At 39.2% G+C, this 18,234-nt stretch overlaps 1 protein-coding gene across 16 annotated transcripts in view; it reads right to left on the reverse strand.

Moving 5' to 3' along the window:
• Positions 1-9,530: 9,530 nt before the first annotated feature.
• CLHC1 (clathrin heavy chain linker domain containing 1) overlaps positions 9,531-18,234 on the reverse strand; it is a 42,796-nt gene continuing 34,092 nt past the window's right edge. For 8 of the 16 annotated variants that reach the window (XM_047851764.1, XM_047851762.1, XM_047851765.1 and 5 more), the window contains 2 exons: positions 14,268-14,447; positions 9,532-12,492 (listed from right to left, as the gene is read on the reverse strand). In XM_047851764.1, coding sequence (XP_047707720.1) covers positions 12,296-12,492; positions 14,268-14,447 — 377 coding nt within the window. In that variant the 3' untranslated portion in view covers positions 9,532-12,295. Of the gene's footprint in view, positions 12,493-14,267; positions 14,448-18,234 lie in introns of all 16 variants that reach the window. The other 8 variants (XM_047851777.1, XM_047851776.1, XM_047851772.1 and 5 more) reach the window with 3 other exon arrangements.

Below are 18,234 nucleotides of genomic sequence, written 5' to 3' on the forward strand. Positions count from 1 at the left end.
AACTATGGACAGGGTGATAATGATGTGTCACTCGAGGTTCATCAAATGTAACAAATGTATCACTCTAGTGGGGGATACTGATAATGGGGGAGGTTGTGCATGTGTGGGAGCATGGGGATATATGGAAAATCTCTGTATCTTCTGCTCAATAATGCTGTGAATCTAAAACTGCTCAAAACAAAATCGAGTTTTTTTAGAGCCATGGGTTTAGAAAAATGACTAATCTTGAATATTTTTAACCAAATGTAGAATTTCTATTATAGCTATTTCAATATAGCTGTCAGAGAATAATGTTATAAATCAAACATTAATGCGGTGCTGACCCTGAAAATTATGGCTACTATTATGACTCAATATACAACCTAAAAACAAAGCAGGAATCTAACAACAATGCACACATATGTTCGTGTACAAGACACGTATAAGAATGTTCGCGGGAGCACTATGCGTATTAGCCCTACGCTGGAAACAACTTACATGTCCATCCCTGCTACATCTGTGGTGTACTTATATAATGGAATAATAAGCAGCTTTGAGAATGATTAATTGCAAACACAAGGTGGAAAAAAATCTCACAAAAATAATAAAGGGCAAAAGAAACAAACACACAGAAAAATTCATTATGATTTCTTTTATATATAATTCAAAATCAGGTAAAACTTACTTATGATATGAGAAGTCAGAATAGAGGCTATCTTTGGGAGGGGATCATAGTGACTAGAAGGGCCTTCTTGGATTACAGCAGTATTCTGTTTCTTCACTTTGGAGGTAGTTACACAACGTGTTCACTTTGTGAAAAATTATTGAGCTCTAGAGTTATAATTTGTACATTTTTCAGGATGTATTATTGGGTATATGTATGTTTATATATCAATAAGATTTACCATAAATAAATAAAGCAACAGTAAATTCACAACACGAACATTAAATATGGGAGGTACTAGGTCCAGCCTGGTATTTATTCATGCAACTATTTATTGAAATTTACTTTGTACCCAGTACTGTTTGATTTTGGTGATACAGTGGTAAATGTTATAGGCTGAATTGTGTCTTCCCAAAATCCCCATGTTGCAGCCCTAACCCCTAGTACCTCATAATGTGACCTTGTTAGGAGATAGGGTCTTTACAGAGGTAATCAAGTAAAATGAGGTCATTAGGGGGGCCCTACTCCAATATGACGGGTGTCCTTATAAGAAGAGGAAATTTGGACACAGACACAGGCATAAAGGGAAGATGACAAAAAGACAGAGGAAGATGGCCACCCATAAGTCAAGAAGAGAGGCAGAGATCTGGAACAGATTCTTCCCTCACAAGCTTTCTAAGGAACCAGCCCTGCCAACACCTGGATCTCCTCAACTTGTAGCCTTCAGAACTGTGAGACAATCCATTTCTGTTGGTTAAAACACTCTGTAGTACTTTGTTTCAGCAGCCCTAGAAAACAAATACAGTTAACCCTAGCTCATTTCCCATACCCTCAAAAGGTACTGTCCTTGCCCTCAATTACAGTACTGTTCCCAACTACAACGATGATAACTGCAATAAAGGGAAAATTCGCCTAATTGAGAAAGTCATGAAAGGCTTCCCTGAGGAAGTTTTAACTAAGCTAAAAACTGAAGTAAAAAAAAATATATTTTTATTTATTTATTTACTTAAAATTTTTTAGATTTTTTTTTTTTGAGAAAGAGAAATACAGAGTGGGGGGGGGGGGGGGGAGGGGCAGAGAGCTGTCAGCACAGAGCCCCATGCAGGGCTTGAGCCCATGAACCATGAGATCATGACCTGAGCTGAAGTCAGATGCTTAACTGACTAAGCCACTCAGGCATCCTTAAAAGAAATTACTGACTAGGTAAAAAGAAAGGGACAAGGCTTCCAGGTAAAAGAAATAGCATATTTTAAAACCCTTTATGTAGAGACCACTTTTAGGCAAACAGGCTTGAGCAGCATAATGTAGAAAGGGCACACAGCAAACCCCTGGCTGAATACAGACAGGGCCATCAGGAGACTCACCTCAAAATATCTATAGGCCTTAACTGATGAATGGGCTACTTACAACCAGCAGTTACCAAAAAGGGAAAAATTCCATACTTTCCCATCTCCCCTCACCTTCCAGCTTTAAATACAGCACTGCTCCCCCGTCAACTGGCTCGTTGCACCCTGCCTTTCCTCTGCTGTCCTGCCTGCTGCTCCCTTGCAGTGTATTCAATAAACTTCTATCTCCTTTGTTCTGCCTCGAATGAATCCTCCCACCTCCCCCACCAACGGCTTCCACCCGATGGTCACCCCCCATCTGGGAGCCCCCATTCGATCAGGGGAGACACGTTTTTGTCTTTTAACTTTTTTAATGCTTTATTTTATTTTTGAGAGAGAGAGCAGCGGAGGGGCAGACAGAATCCGAAGCAGGCTCCAGGCTCTGACTTGTCAGTACAGAGACCGATGCGGGGCCCCAACCCATGAAAGGTGGGACCATGACCTGAGCCAAAGTTGGACGCTTAACGGACTGAGCTACCCAGGCACCCCAGAAGAGACACACATTTAATCACCACACATTACAGGAGGAACAAAAAGAAAGCACACATCTGGGTGAAGTAAGTGAGGAGTACAGTAGGAAAGAGGCTAGAGAGGCAGCTGGAATCCTGATCATGCAGGCCACGTTAAGGATTTTGGACTTTATCTCAGGAGGCACTGAGACGACCAAACACTTAGTGCATCATAATATGATAGGATGTGAAGTACTCAACATACTTGTAAGTATTCCTGTCAAAATAGCTGAACCTAAATCTAGTCTTTATATTTTTTAATTTTATTTTTTATTTTATTTTTTTAACGTTTATTTATTTTTGAGACAGAGAGAGACAGAGCATGAACGGGGGAGGGTCAGAGAGAGGAAGACACAGAATCTGAAACAGGCTTCAGGCTCTGAGCTGTCAGCACAGAGCCGGATGCGGGGCTCAAACTCACGGACCGCGAGATCATGACCTGAGCCGAAGTCGGCCGCTTAACCGACTGAGCCACTCAGGTGCCCCTATTATTTCTTTTTAATATATGAAATTTATTGTCAAATTGGTTTCCATCAACACCCAGTGCTCATCCCAAAAGATGCCCTCTTCAATACCCATCACCCACCCTTTCCTCCCCCCAACACCCACCAAAACAGTTTGTTCTCAGTTTTTAAGAGTCTCTTATGCTTTAGCTCTCGCCCATTCTAACTTTTTTTTTTTCCTTCCCCTCCCCCATGGGTTTCTGTTAAGTTTCTCAGGATCCACATAAGAGTGAAACCATATGGTATCTGTCTTCCTCTGTATGACTTATTTCACTTAGCCTCACACTCTCCAGTTCCATCCATGTTGCTACAAAAGGCCATATTTCATTCTTTCTCATTGCCACGTAGTACTCCATTGTGGATATAAACCACAATTTCTTTATCCATTCATCGGCTGATGGACATTTAGGCTCTTTCCATAATTTGGCTATTGTTGAGAGTGTTGCTATAAACATTGGGGTACAAGTGCCCCTATGCATCAGTACTCCTGTACCCCTTGGGCAAATTCCTAGCAGTGCTACTGCTGGGTCATAGGGTAGGTCTATTTTTAATTTTCTGAGGAATCTCCACACTGTTTTCCAGAGCAGCTGCACCAGTTTGCATTCCCACCAACAGTGCAAGAGGGTTCCCGTTTCTCCACATCCTCGCCAGCATCATAGTCTCCTGTTTTGTTCATTTTGGCCACTCTGACTGGCGTGAGGTGATATCTGAGTGTGGTTTTGATTTGTATTTCCCTGATGAGCGACATTGAGCATCTTTTCATGTGCCTGTTGGCCATCCGGATGTCTTCTTTAGAGAAGTGTCTATTCACGTTTTCTGCCCATTCCTTCGCTGCATTATTTGTGGAGTTTGGTGAGCTCTTTATAGATTTTGGATACTAGCCCTTTGTCCCATATGTCATTTGCAAATATCTTTTCCCATTCCATCGGTTGCCTTTTAGTTTTGTTGATTTGTTTCCTTTGCTGGGCAGAAGCTTTTTATCTTCATGAGGTCCCAATAGTTCATTTTTGCTTTTAATTCCCTTGCCTTTGGGGATGTGTCAAGTAAGAGATTGCTGTGGCTGAGGTCAGAGAGGTTTTTCCCTGCTTTCTCCTCTAGGGTTTTGATGGTTTCCTGTCTCACATTCAGGTCCTTTATCCATTTTCAGTTTATTTTTGTGAATGGTATGAGAAAGTGGTCTACTTTCAACCTTCTGCATGTTGCTGTCCAGTTCTCCCAGCACCATTTGTTAAAGAGACTGTCTTTTTTCCATTGGATATTCTTTCCTGCTTCGTCAAAGATGAGTTGGCCATACGTTTGTGGGTCTAGTTCTGGGGTTTCTATTCTATTCCATTTGTCTATGTGTCTGTTTTTGTGCCAATACCATGCTGTCTTGATGATTACAGCTTTGTAGAGGCTCAAGTCTGAGATTGTGATGCCTCCCTCTTTGGTCTTCTTCTTCAAAATTCCTTTGGCTATTCGGGGACTTTTGTGGTTCCATATGAATTTTAGGACTGCTTGTTCTAGCTTCGAGAAGAATGCTGGTGCAATTTTGATTGGGATTGCATTGAATGTGTAGATAGCTTTGGGTAGTATTGACATTTTGACAATATTTATTCTTCCAACCCATGAGCACGGAATGTTTTTCCATTTCTTTATATCTTCTTCAATTTGCTTCAGAAGCTTTCTATAGTTTTAAGCATACAATCTTTTACATCTTTGGTTAGGTTTATTCCTAGGTATTTTATGCTTCTGGGTGCAATTGTGAATGGGATCAGTTTCTTTGTCTTTCTGTTGCTTCATTATTAGTGTATAAGAATGCAACTGATTTCTGTACATTGATTTTGTATCCTGCAACTTTGCTGAATTCATGTATCAGTTCTAGCAGACTTTTGGTGGAGTCTATCAGATTTTCCATGTATAATATCATGTCATCTGCAAAAAGTGAAAGTTTAACTTCATCTTTGCCAATTTTGATGTCTTTGATTTCCTTTTGTTGTCTGATTGCTGATGCTAGAACTTCCAACACTATGTTAAACAACAGCAGTGAGAGTGGACATCCCTGTCGTGTTCCTGATCTCAGGGGGAAAGCTCTCAGTTTTTCCCCATTGAGGATGATGTTAGCTGTGGGCTTTTCATAAATGGCTTTTATGATGTTTAAGCATGTTCCTTCTATCCTGACTTTCTCGAGCGCTTTTATTAAGGTTGCTGAATTTTGTGAAAGGCCTTTTCTGCATCAATTGACAGGATCATATGGTTATCTTTTCTTTTATTAATGTGATGTATCATGTTGATTGATTTGTGAATGTTGAACCAGCCCTGCATCCCAGGAATGAATCCCACTTGATCATGGTGAATAATTCTTTTTATATGCTGTTGAATTCGATTTGCTAGTATCTTATTGAGAATTTTTGCATCCATATTCATCAGGGGTATTGGCCTGTAGTTCTCTTTTTTTACTGGGTCTCTGTCTGGTTTAGGAATCAAAGTAATGCTGGCCTCATAGAATGAGTCTGGAAGTTTTCCTTCCCTTTCTATTTTTTGGAACAGCTTGAGAAGGATAGGTATTATCTCTGCTTTAAACGTCTGGTAGAACTATCCTGGGAAGCCATCTGGTCCTGGACTCTTATTTATTGAGAGATTTTTGATAACCGATTCAATTTCTTCACTGGTTATGGGTCTGTTCAAGCTTTCTATTTCCTCCTGATTGAGTTTTGGAAGTGTGTGGGTGTTTAGGAATTTGTCCATTTCTTCCAGGTTGTCCAGTTTGTTGGCATATAATTTTTCATAGTATTCCCTGATAATTGCTTGTAGTTCTGAGGGATTGGTTGTAATAATTCCATTTTCATTCACGATTTTATCTATTTGGGTCATCTCCCTTTTCTTTTTGAGAAGCCTGGCTAGAGGTTTCTCAATTTTATTTTTTAAAAAAACCAACTCTTGGTTTCATTGATCTGCTCTACAGTTTTTTTAGATTCTATATTGTTTATTTCTGCTCTAATCTTTATTATTTCTCTTCTTCTGCTAGGTTTAGGGTGTCTTTGCTGTTCTGCTTCTATTTCCTTTAAGTGTGCTGTTAGATTTTGTATTTGGGATTTTTCTTGTTTCTTGAGATAGGCCTGGATTGCAATGTATTTTCCTCTCAGGACTGCCTTCACTGCATCCCAAAGTGTTTGGATTGTTGTATTTTCATTTTCATTTGTTTCCATTTTTTTTTTTAATTTTTTTTTCAACGTTTTATTTTATTTTTGGGACAGAAAGAGACAGAGCATGAACGGGGGAGGGGCAGAGAGAGAGGGAGACACAGAATTGGAGACAGGCTCCAGGCTCTGAGCCATCAGCCCAGAGCCTGAGGCGGGGCTCGAACTCACGGACCACGAGATCGTGACCTGGCTGAAGTCGGCCGCTTAACCGACTGCGCCACCCAGGCGCCCCAATTTCCATATATTTTTTAATTTCTTCTCTAATTGCCTGGTTGACCCACTCATTCTTTAGTAGTGTGTTCTTTAACCTCCATGCTTTTGGAGGTTTTGCAGACTTTTTCCTGTGGTTGATTTCAAGCTTCATAGCATTGTGGTCTGAAAGTATGCATGGTATGATCTCAATTCTTGTATACTTATGAAGGGCTGTTTTGTGACCCAGTATGTGATCTATCTTGGAGAATGTTTCATGTGCACTCGAGAAGAAAGAATATTCTGTTGCTTTGGGATGCAGAGTTCTAAGTATATCTGTCAAGTCCATCTGATCCAATGTATCATTCAGGGCCCTTGTTTTTTTATTGACCATGTGTCTAGATGATCTATCCATTGTTGTAAGTGAAGTATTAAAGTCCCCTGCAATTACTTCTTATCAGTAAGAAGTAATCTTATCAGTAAGGTTGCTTATGTTTGTGAGTAATTGTTTTATATATTTGGGGGCTCCCATATTCGGCGCATATACATTTATAATTGTTAGCTCTTCCTGATGGATACACCCTGTAATTATTACATAATGCCCTTCTTCATCTCTTCTTACAGCCTTTAATTTAAAGTCTAGTTTGTCTGATATAAGTATGGCTACTCCAGCTTTCTTTTGACTTCCAGTAGCATGATAAATAGTTCTCCATCCCCTCACTTTCAATCTAAAGGTGTCCTCAGGTCTAAAATGAGTCTCTTGTAGACAGCAAATAGATGGGTCTTGTTTTTTTTTTTATCCATTCTGATACCCTATGTCTTTTGGATGGCGCATTTAGTCCATTTACATTCAGTGTTATTATAGAAAAATATGGGTTTAGAGTCATTGTGATGTCTGTAGGTTTCATGCTTGTAGTGATGTCTCTGGGACTTTGTCTCACAGGATCCCCCTTAGGATCTTTTTTTTTTTTTTTAATTTTTTTATTTTTCAACATTTATTTATTTTTGGGACAGAGAGAGACAGAGCATGAACGGGGGAGGGGCAGAGAGAGAGGGAGACACAGAATCAGAAACAGGCTCCAGGCTCTGAGCCATCAGCCCTGAGCCTGACGCGGGGCTCGAACTCACGGACCGCGAGATCATGACCTGGCTGAAGTCGGACGCTTAACCGACTGTGCCACCCAGGCGCCCCCCCCCCCCCTTAGGATCTCTTGTAGGGCTGGTTTAGTGGTGATGAATTCCTTCAGTTTTTGTTTGTTTGGGAAGACCTTTATCTTTCCTTCCTTTTTTTTTTTTAATTTTTTTTTTTTAACGTTTATTTATTTTTGGGACAGAGAGAGACAGAGCATGAATGGGGGAGGGGCAGAGAGAGAGGGAGACACAGAATTGGAAACAGGCTCCAGGCTCTGAGCCATCAGCCCAGAGCCTGACGCGGGGCTCGAACTCACGGACCGCAAGATCGTGACCTGGCTGAAGCCGGACGCTTAACCGACTGCGCCACCCAGGTGCCCCTCTTTCCTTCTATTCTAAATGACAGATTTGCTGGATAAAAGATTCTTGGCTGCATATTTTTTTCTGTTCATCACATTGAAGATTTCCTGCCATTCCTTTCTGGCCTGCCAAGTTTCAGTAGGGAGATCCCTCACGAGTGTTATCAGTCTCCCTTTATATGTTAGAGCACGTTTATCCCTAGCTGCTTTCAGAATTTTCTCTTTATCCTTGTATTTTGCCAGTTTCACTATGATATGTCGGCCAGAAGATCGATTCAAGTTACGTCTGAAGGGAGTTCTCTGTGCCTCTTGGATTTCAATGTCTTTTTCCTTCCCCAGATCAGGGAAGTTCTCAGCTATTATTTCTTCAAGTACACCTTCAGCACCTTTCCCTCTCTCTTCCTCCTCTGGAATACCAATTATGCGTAGATTATTTCTCTTTAGTGCATCACTTAGTTCTCTAATTTTCCCCTCATACTCCTGGATTTTTTAATCTTTTTCTCAGCTTCTTCTTTTTCCATAATTTTATCTTCTAGTTCACCTGTTCCCTCCTCTTCCTCTTCAATCCGAGCTATGGTCACCTCCATTTTATTTTGCAGCTCATTAATAGCATTTTTTAGCGCCTCCTGGCTGTTCCTTAGTCCCTTGATCTCTGTAGCAATAGATTCTCTGCTGTCCTCTATACTGTTTTCAAGCCCAGTGATTAATTTTATGACTATTATTCTAAATTCACTTTCTGTTACATTGTTTAAATCGTTTTTGATCAGTTCGTTAGCTGTCGCTATTTCCTGGAGTTTCTTTTGAGGGGAATTCTTCCGTTTCATCATTTTGGATAGTCCCTGGAGTGGTGTGGAACTGCAGGGCACTTCCCCTGTGCTGTCTTGAATAACTTGCGTTGGTGGGTGGGGCCACAGTCAGACTGGTGTGTACCTTCTCTTCCCCTCTCCTAGGGGTGGGATTCACTGTGGGGTGGGGTGGGGTGGCCCATCTGGGCTACTTGCACACTGCCAGGCTTGTGGTGCTGGGGATCTGGCGTATTAGCTGGGGTGGATCGGCAAGGTGCCCAGGTGCAGGAGGGGCAGGCTCACCTCGCTTTTCCTTCGGTGATCTGCTTTGGGAGGGGCCCTGCGGCACCAGGAGGGAGTCAGACCCGCTGCCGGAGGGATGGATCTGTAGAAGCACAGCACTGGGTGTTTGCATGGTGCAAGCAAGTTCCCTGACAGGAACTGGTTCCCTTTGGGATTTTGGCTGGGGGATGGGCGAGGGAGATGGCCCTGGTGAGCGCCTTTGTTCCCTGCCAAACTGAGCTCTGTCCTCTGGGGCTCAACAACTCTCCCTCCCGTTGTCCTCCAGCCCTCCCGCTCTCTGAGCAGAGCTGTTAACTTATAACCTTCCAGATGTTAAGTCCTGCTTGCTGTCGGAACACACTCCATCGGGCCCCTCTGCTTTTGCAAGCCAGACTCGGGGGCTCCGCCTGGCCGGCGGGCTGCCCCTCCGCCCAGGCTCCCTCCCGCCAGTCCATGTAGCGCGCACTGCCTCTCGGGCCTTCCTACCCTCTTCCGTGGGCCTCTCGTCTGCACTTGGCTCCGGAGAATCCATTCTGCTAGTCTTCTGGCAGTTTTCTGGGTTATTTAGGCAGGTGTGGGTGGAATCTAAGTGATCAGCAGGATGCGGTGAGCCCAGAGTCCTCCTACGCCACCATCTTCCTCAAGTCTTTAGAACTAACTTCCATTTATAGGAAATATGGGAAATAGAATAACAAATAAAGTAATACCTTAAGGTCAAATAGCAGTCAGACAAATCTAGCAGGTGGAACATTTTTGGTAACAACCACCCAGTCCAACCAGTCAACAGAGAGAGAAAAAAGGGTGAGGGGGGAGGTATACTCTAGATACGGAGATACAATAACCAAACAGCACACACAAACCTTGTTTAGATCCTAATTAGAACAAATAAACTATAAAAAGGTATTTTTAAGCAGTTGGTGAAACTTGAATATGGAGTGTATATTAGATGATACTGAGGAATTATTATTTTTAAAAGTAAAATAAAGTAAAAGATACAGCTGTGTCTCCCCTGAAGCTGTAATTTTGATAGCAGAGACCATACACAAAGTAGGTATTCAGTATGTGTTATTGATTCTGATGTTGAATCTATCTTGCTTGGTATTTCAAATTTACGCAAAAGGTCAAAAAGTACTGGGGAATCATTTGTACCTTTGCAGAATTACAGAATTTTTGAGTTATAAATGATAAGAGGAATTATCTAGTCAAAATAAACTTATGAAGAAAAGGACACAAAGCCAGATTGTGGTAGAGCTGGTCTCGCATGCAGGGTCCTATGTCAAGAGGCTCATGTTATGCATCTCTTCAGTGCAGCCTACAGGAGGCTCCGACTGCTTCCAAACCTTTTGTAGCTCACAGCTCCACTCCTCCTCCTCCCCCCACTTGACTTCATATTCTTTCTTGCTCTTCCTCCCAACTCCATCTCTAGACATTTTGATTTATATTCACTTGACAAGTTTCGCATTCCTTGGGAAAACTGCCGCAGGTAATGCTAAACAGAGGAGGAACAATAATGAGTGGAGGAAAAACATTTTAAAATAAAAGCAAAATTAACAGTAACAACAACAGCTGCTGTTCCAAGCTTTTTCCACATTTAAGTTCCTACTTCATCCTCCTGGCTTTCAGGGATACTTTTTTTCCCTAAGTTCTGTCAATGGACACATAATAGTTTTCTATCAATTATACAAGTCTCAAAGAAAAAAGGTTTCGTTGGTATATTAAAAATCAATGCTGCTAAAAATAAACAAACATTCAAAATTTTTTTAAGAATAAAAAATCAATGCTGCTGCAATGCCTTTTCTCTTTCCCTTTCTTTTTTCCATCCTTCATCTTTTCTTTTCAAAAATCACAGCTAATGTGATGGCCAGAAATCAAAATATTATTAGTTACTGTAAGCCTTTTAGTAATACATTGCTTTTTAAATTATGTACATATATTACTTTAAAAAATATTGGTTTAGAAAACTCAATTATAATTATGCATTACTGTGTTTAGCAATATATGGAAAAACTGAGAACGTAGCCAGTACCCTCTGGATTTATAAGATAAGCCAAGAAGCCCTAGCATAGACAGATCACTTACTTTAGGAATAAGGTATGTCAGTATTATCAAATACACCAAAGAAGGATAATTATACAAATAAAGACAGACAGATATGTGGGATTTAGTAAGTTTAAGCCAAGCAGAGGAACATATATTTCTGGGACCTATTACATAGAAATAACAGTTACCTTCTGCAAAATTCCTCTATTACGTTATATACTTCTATTATACACACATATCACTAACCTTCATGACAAACCTTTGGAGGAGTATTACCGCCCGTATTTTACAAAGAGGAAGAGGTAAGACCAGAATTTAAATACAAGGCTACCTGATTCCAAGTTCATATTCTTTCAACTATAGAGTAAAAAAACAGACATTCAATTTAAATTTAGGAGGGGAAAGAAGCTTGACTTTTTACTCCTACTCCATCTCATAGCAGCTCACTGTTACCAAGTTCCATGATCAAGGCTGACATTTAGCTGGTATGCTCTGCCGTGGCATAAGGGCTGAAAGCTGTTAAGATTAGCTGAGGATCTGTTCTGTTTGACTCATGGTGCCCATGCCATGTGGATCACTAAATATGTTGAATATCCTACCTGTCCATGACACAACCTGAGTATTCCAACAAATACTTACTCAGACATTTGAAATCATCCCAAACCACCTATGACATACGTTCCATACCTACAGGTATCTCAGGTCTACATCCATGCAAAATTTGGCTGGTCTTCTCTCTAGGTAAGAACATGCTAGGATTCCCAACTTTTAGAGTAGAAGCCTAACATTTGCCATTTACATTGACCAAAGCATGGGGCAGTCAGTAGTACAAAATTACTATACTTAGGATTTCACCAGTGAGTCCAACCTCAAAATGACATCCTGTCTTTCTTGTTAAAAATCAGGCTCATAGCATTCAATATTTGGGAAATTAGTCTGACAGGATACTACCCACACCTTCTCCAGTTCTTACTATGAAATTTGATCACCAGAAAAGAATATATCTAGATGTTAGCTTATGCCCTTAGATAGAAGTACATACCTAAACTGAGTTATATTCTTGGATTTTATCAAGATTCAATATAAGAAATGACCATATGGAGAAAAAGAAAGCAACAGTCTAAATGTTTCAAGGACAAATCTAAATGTCAACATAATAAGAGCAGCATGATTTCTGAGAGCTTCACACTTTGGATTTATTTATAAGTTAGTTATGCCAAAATCAGTTTGTCCAACCAACACACATAAAATGTTATACAAGCTCCCTCAACTGGTTAAGATGTAGCACTACCAAAAAACATGTTCCATTAAGTTGACTGTATCATCTTCTTGAGAAATTTCTGTAACTCCAGCCTGAGACCGAAGAATGGACATGATGTCACGAGATAATTTGTCAAAGCCATTCTGTAAACATATATTTGCTACTTCTTGCCAGTTTTCTAATGAGCAAAATGGATCATTTATCATAAGATGTTCGACTATACCTAAGGAAAAAAATTATAATATTATAGTATGTCGCCTATTCTTATTTGAAAATCCATATTTAGCAATTCTTCAAAAATAGAAAGGGATATCATTTCAACTCACTTACTATTAAACCTGATTCCTATAAGTTTAATGTGGAGTGCTTCATCCAACTCATGGTGAGTAATCAAGTGTTAGTTTCTTCTGCTTTTTCATGAACCTTTTCATGCCTCACTTCAACCCTCTACCATGTCTCACATTCCCACACCTTTACTCATCTCCTTCTTGGTAAGGCTAGCAGATATTGAAAGTTACAAGGAAGGGAGCTTAGAAAATGAAGAATGAGGGCTCAGCCTTATTCAGAGTCTACAAGGTACCATTAGACACTATCATGTAATTGAGGGCTTACAGGTCTAGTTTTCATGATCCTTCAAATTCTTTTATAAATTCCCTAGTAGTGCTGACCCAAGTGTTTAAAAACCTCTTCAGTAAACCCTCCATCTTATCTCTGATAGAGAGAGACCTCTTAATGATGGGGCTTCTGTAACAAATATTTTTTCTAAGGATATAAAAGAATGAGTTTATTAAATAAAACTAAGGAGATTATTTGCTTTTGAAGATCAATTACAGTGACCCCCTTGGAATATATTTATTTAGGGAACTCATTTCTTATCTATTACCTGCATTACTTATGATACTTAATGAAAGATCTTTTTAAAACATTGTCATCACTATTATTTTATTTCTACCATAACTCTGCCAAATAAAATAATTTAATTGATATCTATAATTTCAAAATTATCTTCCCAAATATGTTTTAATGTAATCTGCTATTCATTCTTAAACCCCATGTAGTAATTTAAAATCAAATTGTCTGCTCAAGTTCCTATATTAGAGAAAGGAAAGAAAAAATGAGATTTCATTAGTAATTCTTGACCCTACTGCAGAGTTATGTTCAGAGTAAATATCATATATAAATGACACGTACATATATATTTAGTTTAAGATTAAAATATAGAAAGATTATTTCCAAGGGCACCTGGGTGGCTCAGTAGGTTAAGTGTCCAGTGCTTAATTTTGGCTTAGGTCATGATCTCATGGTTTGTGAGTTCAAGCCCCTTGTTGGGCTCTGCACTAAGAGCACAGAGCCTGCTTGGGATTCTCTCTCTCCTCCCCTGCTTGCAGTCTCTCTCTCTCAAAATAAATACTTTTTTTAAAAAGATTATGTCTAAATAACACTTAAAATATATAAAAAGTTATTAAATATAAATACTTATTAATATATGTAAAGTTTTTAGAGTAGTGTTAGCTAATATAATTATTAACATGTTCCCCTCAATCTTCACTAAGATTCTCTCTTCTTTGTAATTCCCTCAAGAAATAAATACTATTGGGGCGCCCGGGTGGCTCAGTTGGTCGGGCGTCCTACTTTGGCTCAGGTCATGATCTTGCAGTTCATGAGTTCCAGCCCCACATCGAGCTCTATGCTGACAGCACAGAGCCTGGAGCCTGTTTCAGATTCTGTGTCTCCCTCTCTCTCTACCCCTTCCCCACTCACACTCTGTCTCTCTCTCTCTCTCTCAAAAATAAATAAACATTAAAAAATTAAAAAAAAATACTATTGTTAACAGACTATTATTGACATGGTAGTCTTTACATTTATAAACTCTTAAAGTCAATTCCTGCCAAGAAGGAATTCTTAGGAAGAATGAGTTAACTCAAACGTAATAATCTTGAACCTTTCCCTAAATAACCCAATACTTTTTCTTCTACAACAACATTTTACTATACTTACCTTTCCCACCTTTACTTATGTCTTGAAGTAGCTTAATGCCAACTTTTTTCATATCTACAGAGAACAGATGAAGTATAGCAAGACCAAAAGATAAAGATGGTGGTTTCCCGTTCCATTCTCTAGTGAGACACTGAATTAATTCAGTGTGAGGACATAACTTGATTAGGTCCATCAGGTCATCTGAAAGCAAAATTCAAAAACTATGTCTCAACATCCTAATATGATACATCAACTACAAACTGGGACCAGCTAATATCTATACCTGCCAATCAACATTTCTTTTTCCAATCCTTCCAAAGCCCTCAGTGAACTCAACACTACTATCTCCAATCAAGAAGAAAAAAAATCATGCTCAGCATAGCAAAAAACGAAAGAAAACTACTTACAGCAAGGACTACCAGGAAAACAAATTATCAAAGAACTGTGGTAGAATAGAAATAATTAGATTGGCAATCAGGAAACCTGATCTAACCACAATTCCATCAGTCCCTTATTCTTTTGGATCCCAGTTTATGCATCTTAAAAGTGTTAGCATTAGGGCTCCTGGGTGGCTCAGTTGGTTAAGTATCGGACTTTAGCTCAGGTCATGATCTCACGGTTTTTGAGCTCGAGCCCCACATCGGGCTCTCTGCTGTTAGCTCAGAACCCACTTCAGATCTTGTCCCCCTCTTTCTCTGCCCCTTCCCTGCTCTCTCTCTCTCAAAAATAAATGAACATTAAAAAAATAAAGTGTTAGCATATCCAATTTCTAAGGTTCCATCTAACAAGATTATGTTTGTCTATATCTTGCTGTTCTTATTTGGGCCAACTTCTAGTGAGTATAATTTCTTTCTTCCTGTGCCTTGCACAGAAAAAGGGGCTCAGTAATTTTTTTCCTAAAAATATTATTTTAGAAACTCAAAAATGAAGACTTTAAGAAGCCATTAGCCCGTTCAAGTAGCTAGTAGCTGAGCCATATGAAGTTGCCTACATTTGACCATGCTTTACTACAAAAAAGGATATTTCATATGGTTTAATATACTAGATAACTACTGAGTTGATACTACAATTATGATTTACATTTAAAAAAAATTTTTTTAATGTTTATTCTTGAGGGAGAGATAGTGTGTGAGTGGGGGAGGGGCAGAGAGTGAGGGGGAGACACAGAATCTGAAGCAGGCTCCAGGCTCCGAGGTGTCAGCACAGAGACCCATGCGGGGCTCAAACTCACAAACCATGAGATCATGACCTGAGGTGAAGTCGGACGCTTAACCGACCGAGCCACTCAGGCACCCCCATGATTTACATTCTTAAGTTTATAAACTTTGTGTTAACTAAAGTTTTTCAAGTAAAAAATTTACTTTCTCAGGGTGCTTGGATGACTCAGTGGGTTAAGCATCTGACTTTGTCTGAGGTCATGATCTCATGGCTCATGGGTGCAAGCCCCGCATGGGGCTCTGTGCTGACAGCTCAGAGCCTGGAGCTTGCTTTGGATTCTGTGTCTCCTTCTCACTCTGCCCCTCCTCCCCAGCCCACACTCTGTCTGTCCCTCTCTCTCTCAAAAATTAACATTAAGCATTAAAAAAAAATTGTTTTTAATATTATTCTTTGGTCACAACAGAGGTAGTATTCAGAATAATTCCTGAAAGCCTTTTAAGAACTACCATAAACATAATTTGCAACTTTTTGACTGATAATATAAGATAATCTAGTATTTATTAAACACATATTTACTGTACTAGGAACTTACATACATCAAATCACTGCATTTAATATTCAGTATAAGTGAGATATTATTATTCTCACATTAAAAGTGAGGAAACAGGCTTAGAGAAGTTAATTTTCCCAGAATTATACACATGATATAAACGAGAACGAAGTTCATCTAATCCACCCAAGTCCATGACCTTCCAATCTTTAGCAATGCTCCTCCAAAACAATAAGTATATGTGTGATGCACTGTATGTATGTACATATACACATACATGCACATACACACATAAATAAAAGAGAGATAAATGATAAAAGAATAAGCAAGGAATAGCAGAATATAATTCTGTATCAATAAAGTCAAACAATTTTTTTTTAATTTCCCTAGAGAAGAGGTAGAAGAAGTTTATGATTTGGGTCAAACTGGCCTTCACTAAGGTGAAGCTATTTATATAGCATCCCCCAGCCACCAGCATTTCGTAACTCACACATTTTGCTGTTTCATTCAATCAGGCATTCAAATTCCCCTCTCCTTGAATTGATTAATTAACCACTATTTACTTAAGTATGTACAAGATATGGCCTCTGACTAGTTCAAAGGAACACAAATTCAACTCCTATGACCTTTCTCCTCTGCTTACCATGGTTTGGAATTCATTTCGTCATTTCTTAGTTTGACAGGTTATTAATCAATTTTTATCTCATGGATGTTCTTGGTGTTTTTCTCCAAATTTTTATTTACATTTTACTTAGCTAACATACAGTGAAATAGTGGTTTCAGGAATAGACTTCAGTGATTCATCATTTGCATACAACACCCAGTGCTCATTCTAACAAGTGCTCTCCCTAGTGCCCATCACTCATCTAGCTCATTCCCCACGCCCCATCACCCTTCAGTTTGTTCTCTATCATTAAGTCTCTCATGGTTTCTCTCCCTCCCATATGTTCATCTGTTTTGTTTCTTAAATTCCACATATGAGTGAAATCATATGGTATTTGTCTTTCTCTGACTGACTTATTTCTTTAGCATAGTACATTTTAGCTCTATCCATGTCATTGCAAATGACAAGATTTCATTCTTTTGGATGACTAATATTCCATTGTGTATATATATCATATCTTTATCCATTCATCATCAGTCTGGACATTTGGGCTCTCTCCATAGCTTGGCTATTGTTGACAATGTTACAATAAACACCAGGGTGCATATATCCCTTCAAATTTCTATTTTTTTTATCCTTTGGGTAAATACCTAGCAGTGCAATCGCTAGATCATAGGGTAGTTCTATTTTTAACTTTTTTTTTAAGTTTATTAATTTATTTTGAGAGAGAGAGTGTATGTGTGTGTGAGCAGGGGATGGGCAGGGAGAGAGGGAGAGAGAGAATACCATGCAGGTTTTGTGCTGTCAGTGCAGAGCCCAATGCAGGGCTTGAACTCACGAACTGTGAGATCATGACCTGAGCTGAAACCAAGAATTGACGCTTAACTGACTGAGCCAGATGTCCCTATTTTTAACTTTTTGAGAAATCTCCATACTGTTCTCCAAAGTGGCTGCAGCCATTTGCATTCCCACCAACATTGCAAGAGGGTTCCCCTTTCATGGATATTCTGTTTTAATATGATTATAAAGGCCGATATGCCAAGTGTGATAGATGTTTAACTCATGAACATCTAGAGCAATGGTTCTCAAAATATGGTCTAGGGTTTATAAAGTCAAAACTATGTTCATAAAAATACTAAGCTGTTATTTGCCTTTTTCATTCCCATTCTCTCACAAATATACAGTGGTGTTTTCCAAAGACTATATGACATGTAGTCTTACAACAGACTGAATACAGGAGCAGATATAGGAAGCCAGCTATCTTATAGTAATCCAGATATTGTAGAGATTTGCAAAAATGTAGAAAATGCAACTCTTTTCATGAAATTCCTTGGTTTTGGAAAGTTTTTTTGTTTTTTAAAGTATATTTATTTATTTTGGAGAGAGAGCACGTGCATGTATGGGAGGGACAGAGAGAGGGCTCCCCACTGTCAGCACAGAGCTGGATGCGGGGCTCAAGCTCATGAAACCTTGACATGATGACTTGAACTGCAATCAAGAGTCAGACGCTTAACCGACTGCACCACCCAGGCGCCCCAAGGAAAAGTTATTTCTTATAAAAAATATTTTATTATGATAACATGTGATGGGTTTATTGTTTTCTTTAAATGAATAAATATTTTAAAATTTTCTGTTTTAATTTCTAATAGGATAAATATCAACAGATATAACCTATA

This window comes from Prionailurus viverrinus, chromosome A3, assembly GCF_022837055.1.
Source record: "Prionailurus viverrinus isolate Anna chromosome A3, UM_Priviv_1.0, whole genome shotgun sequence".
NCBI lineage: Eukaryota > Metazoa > Chordata > Mammalia > Carnivora > Felidae > Prionailurus > Prionailurus viverrinus.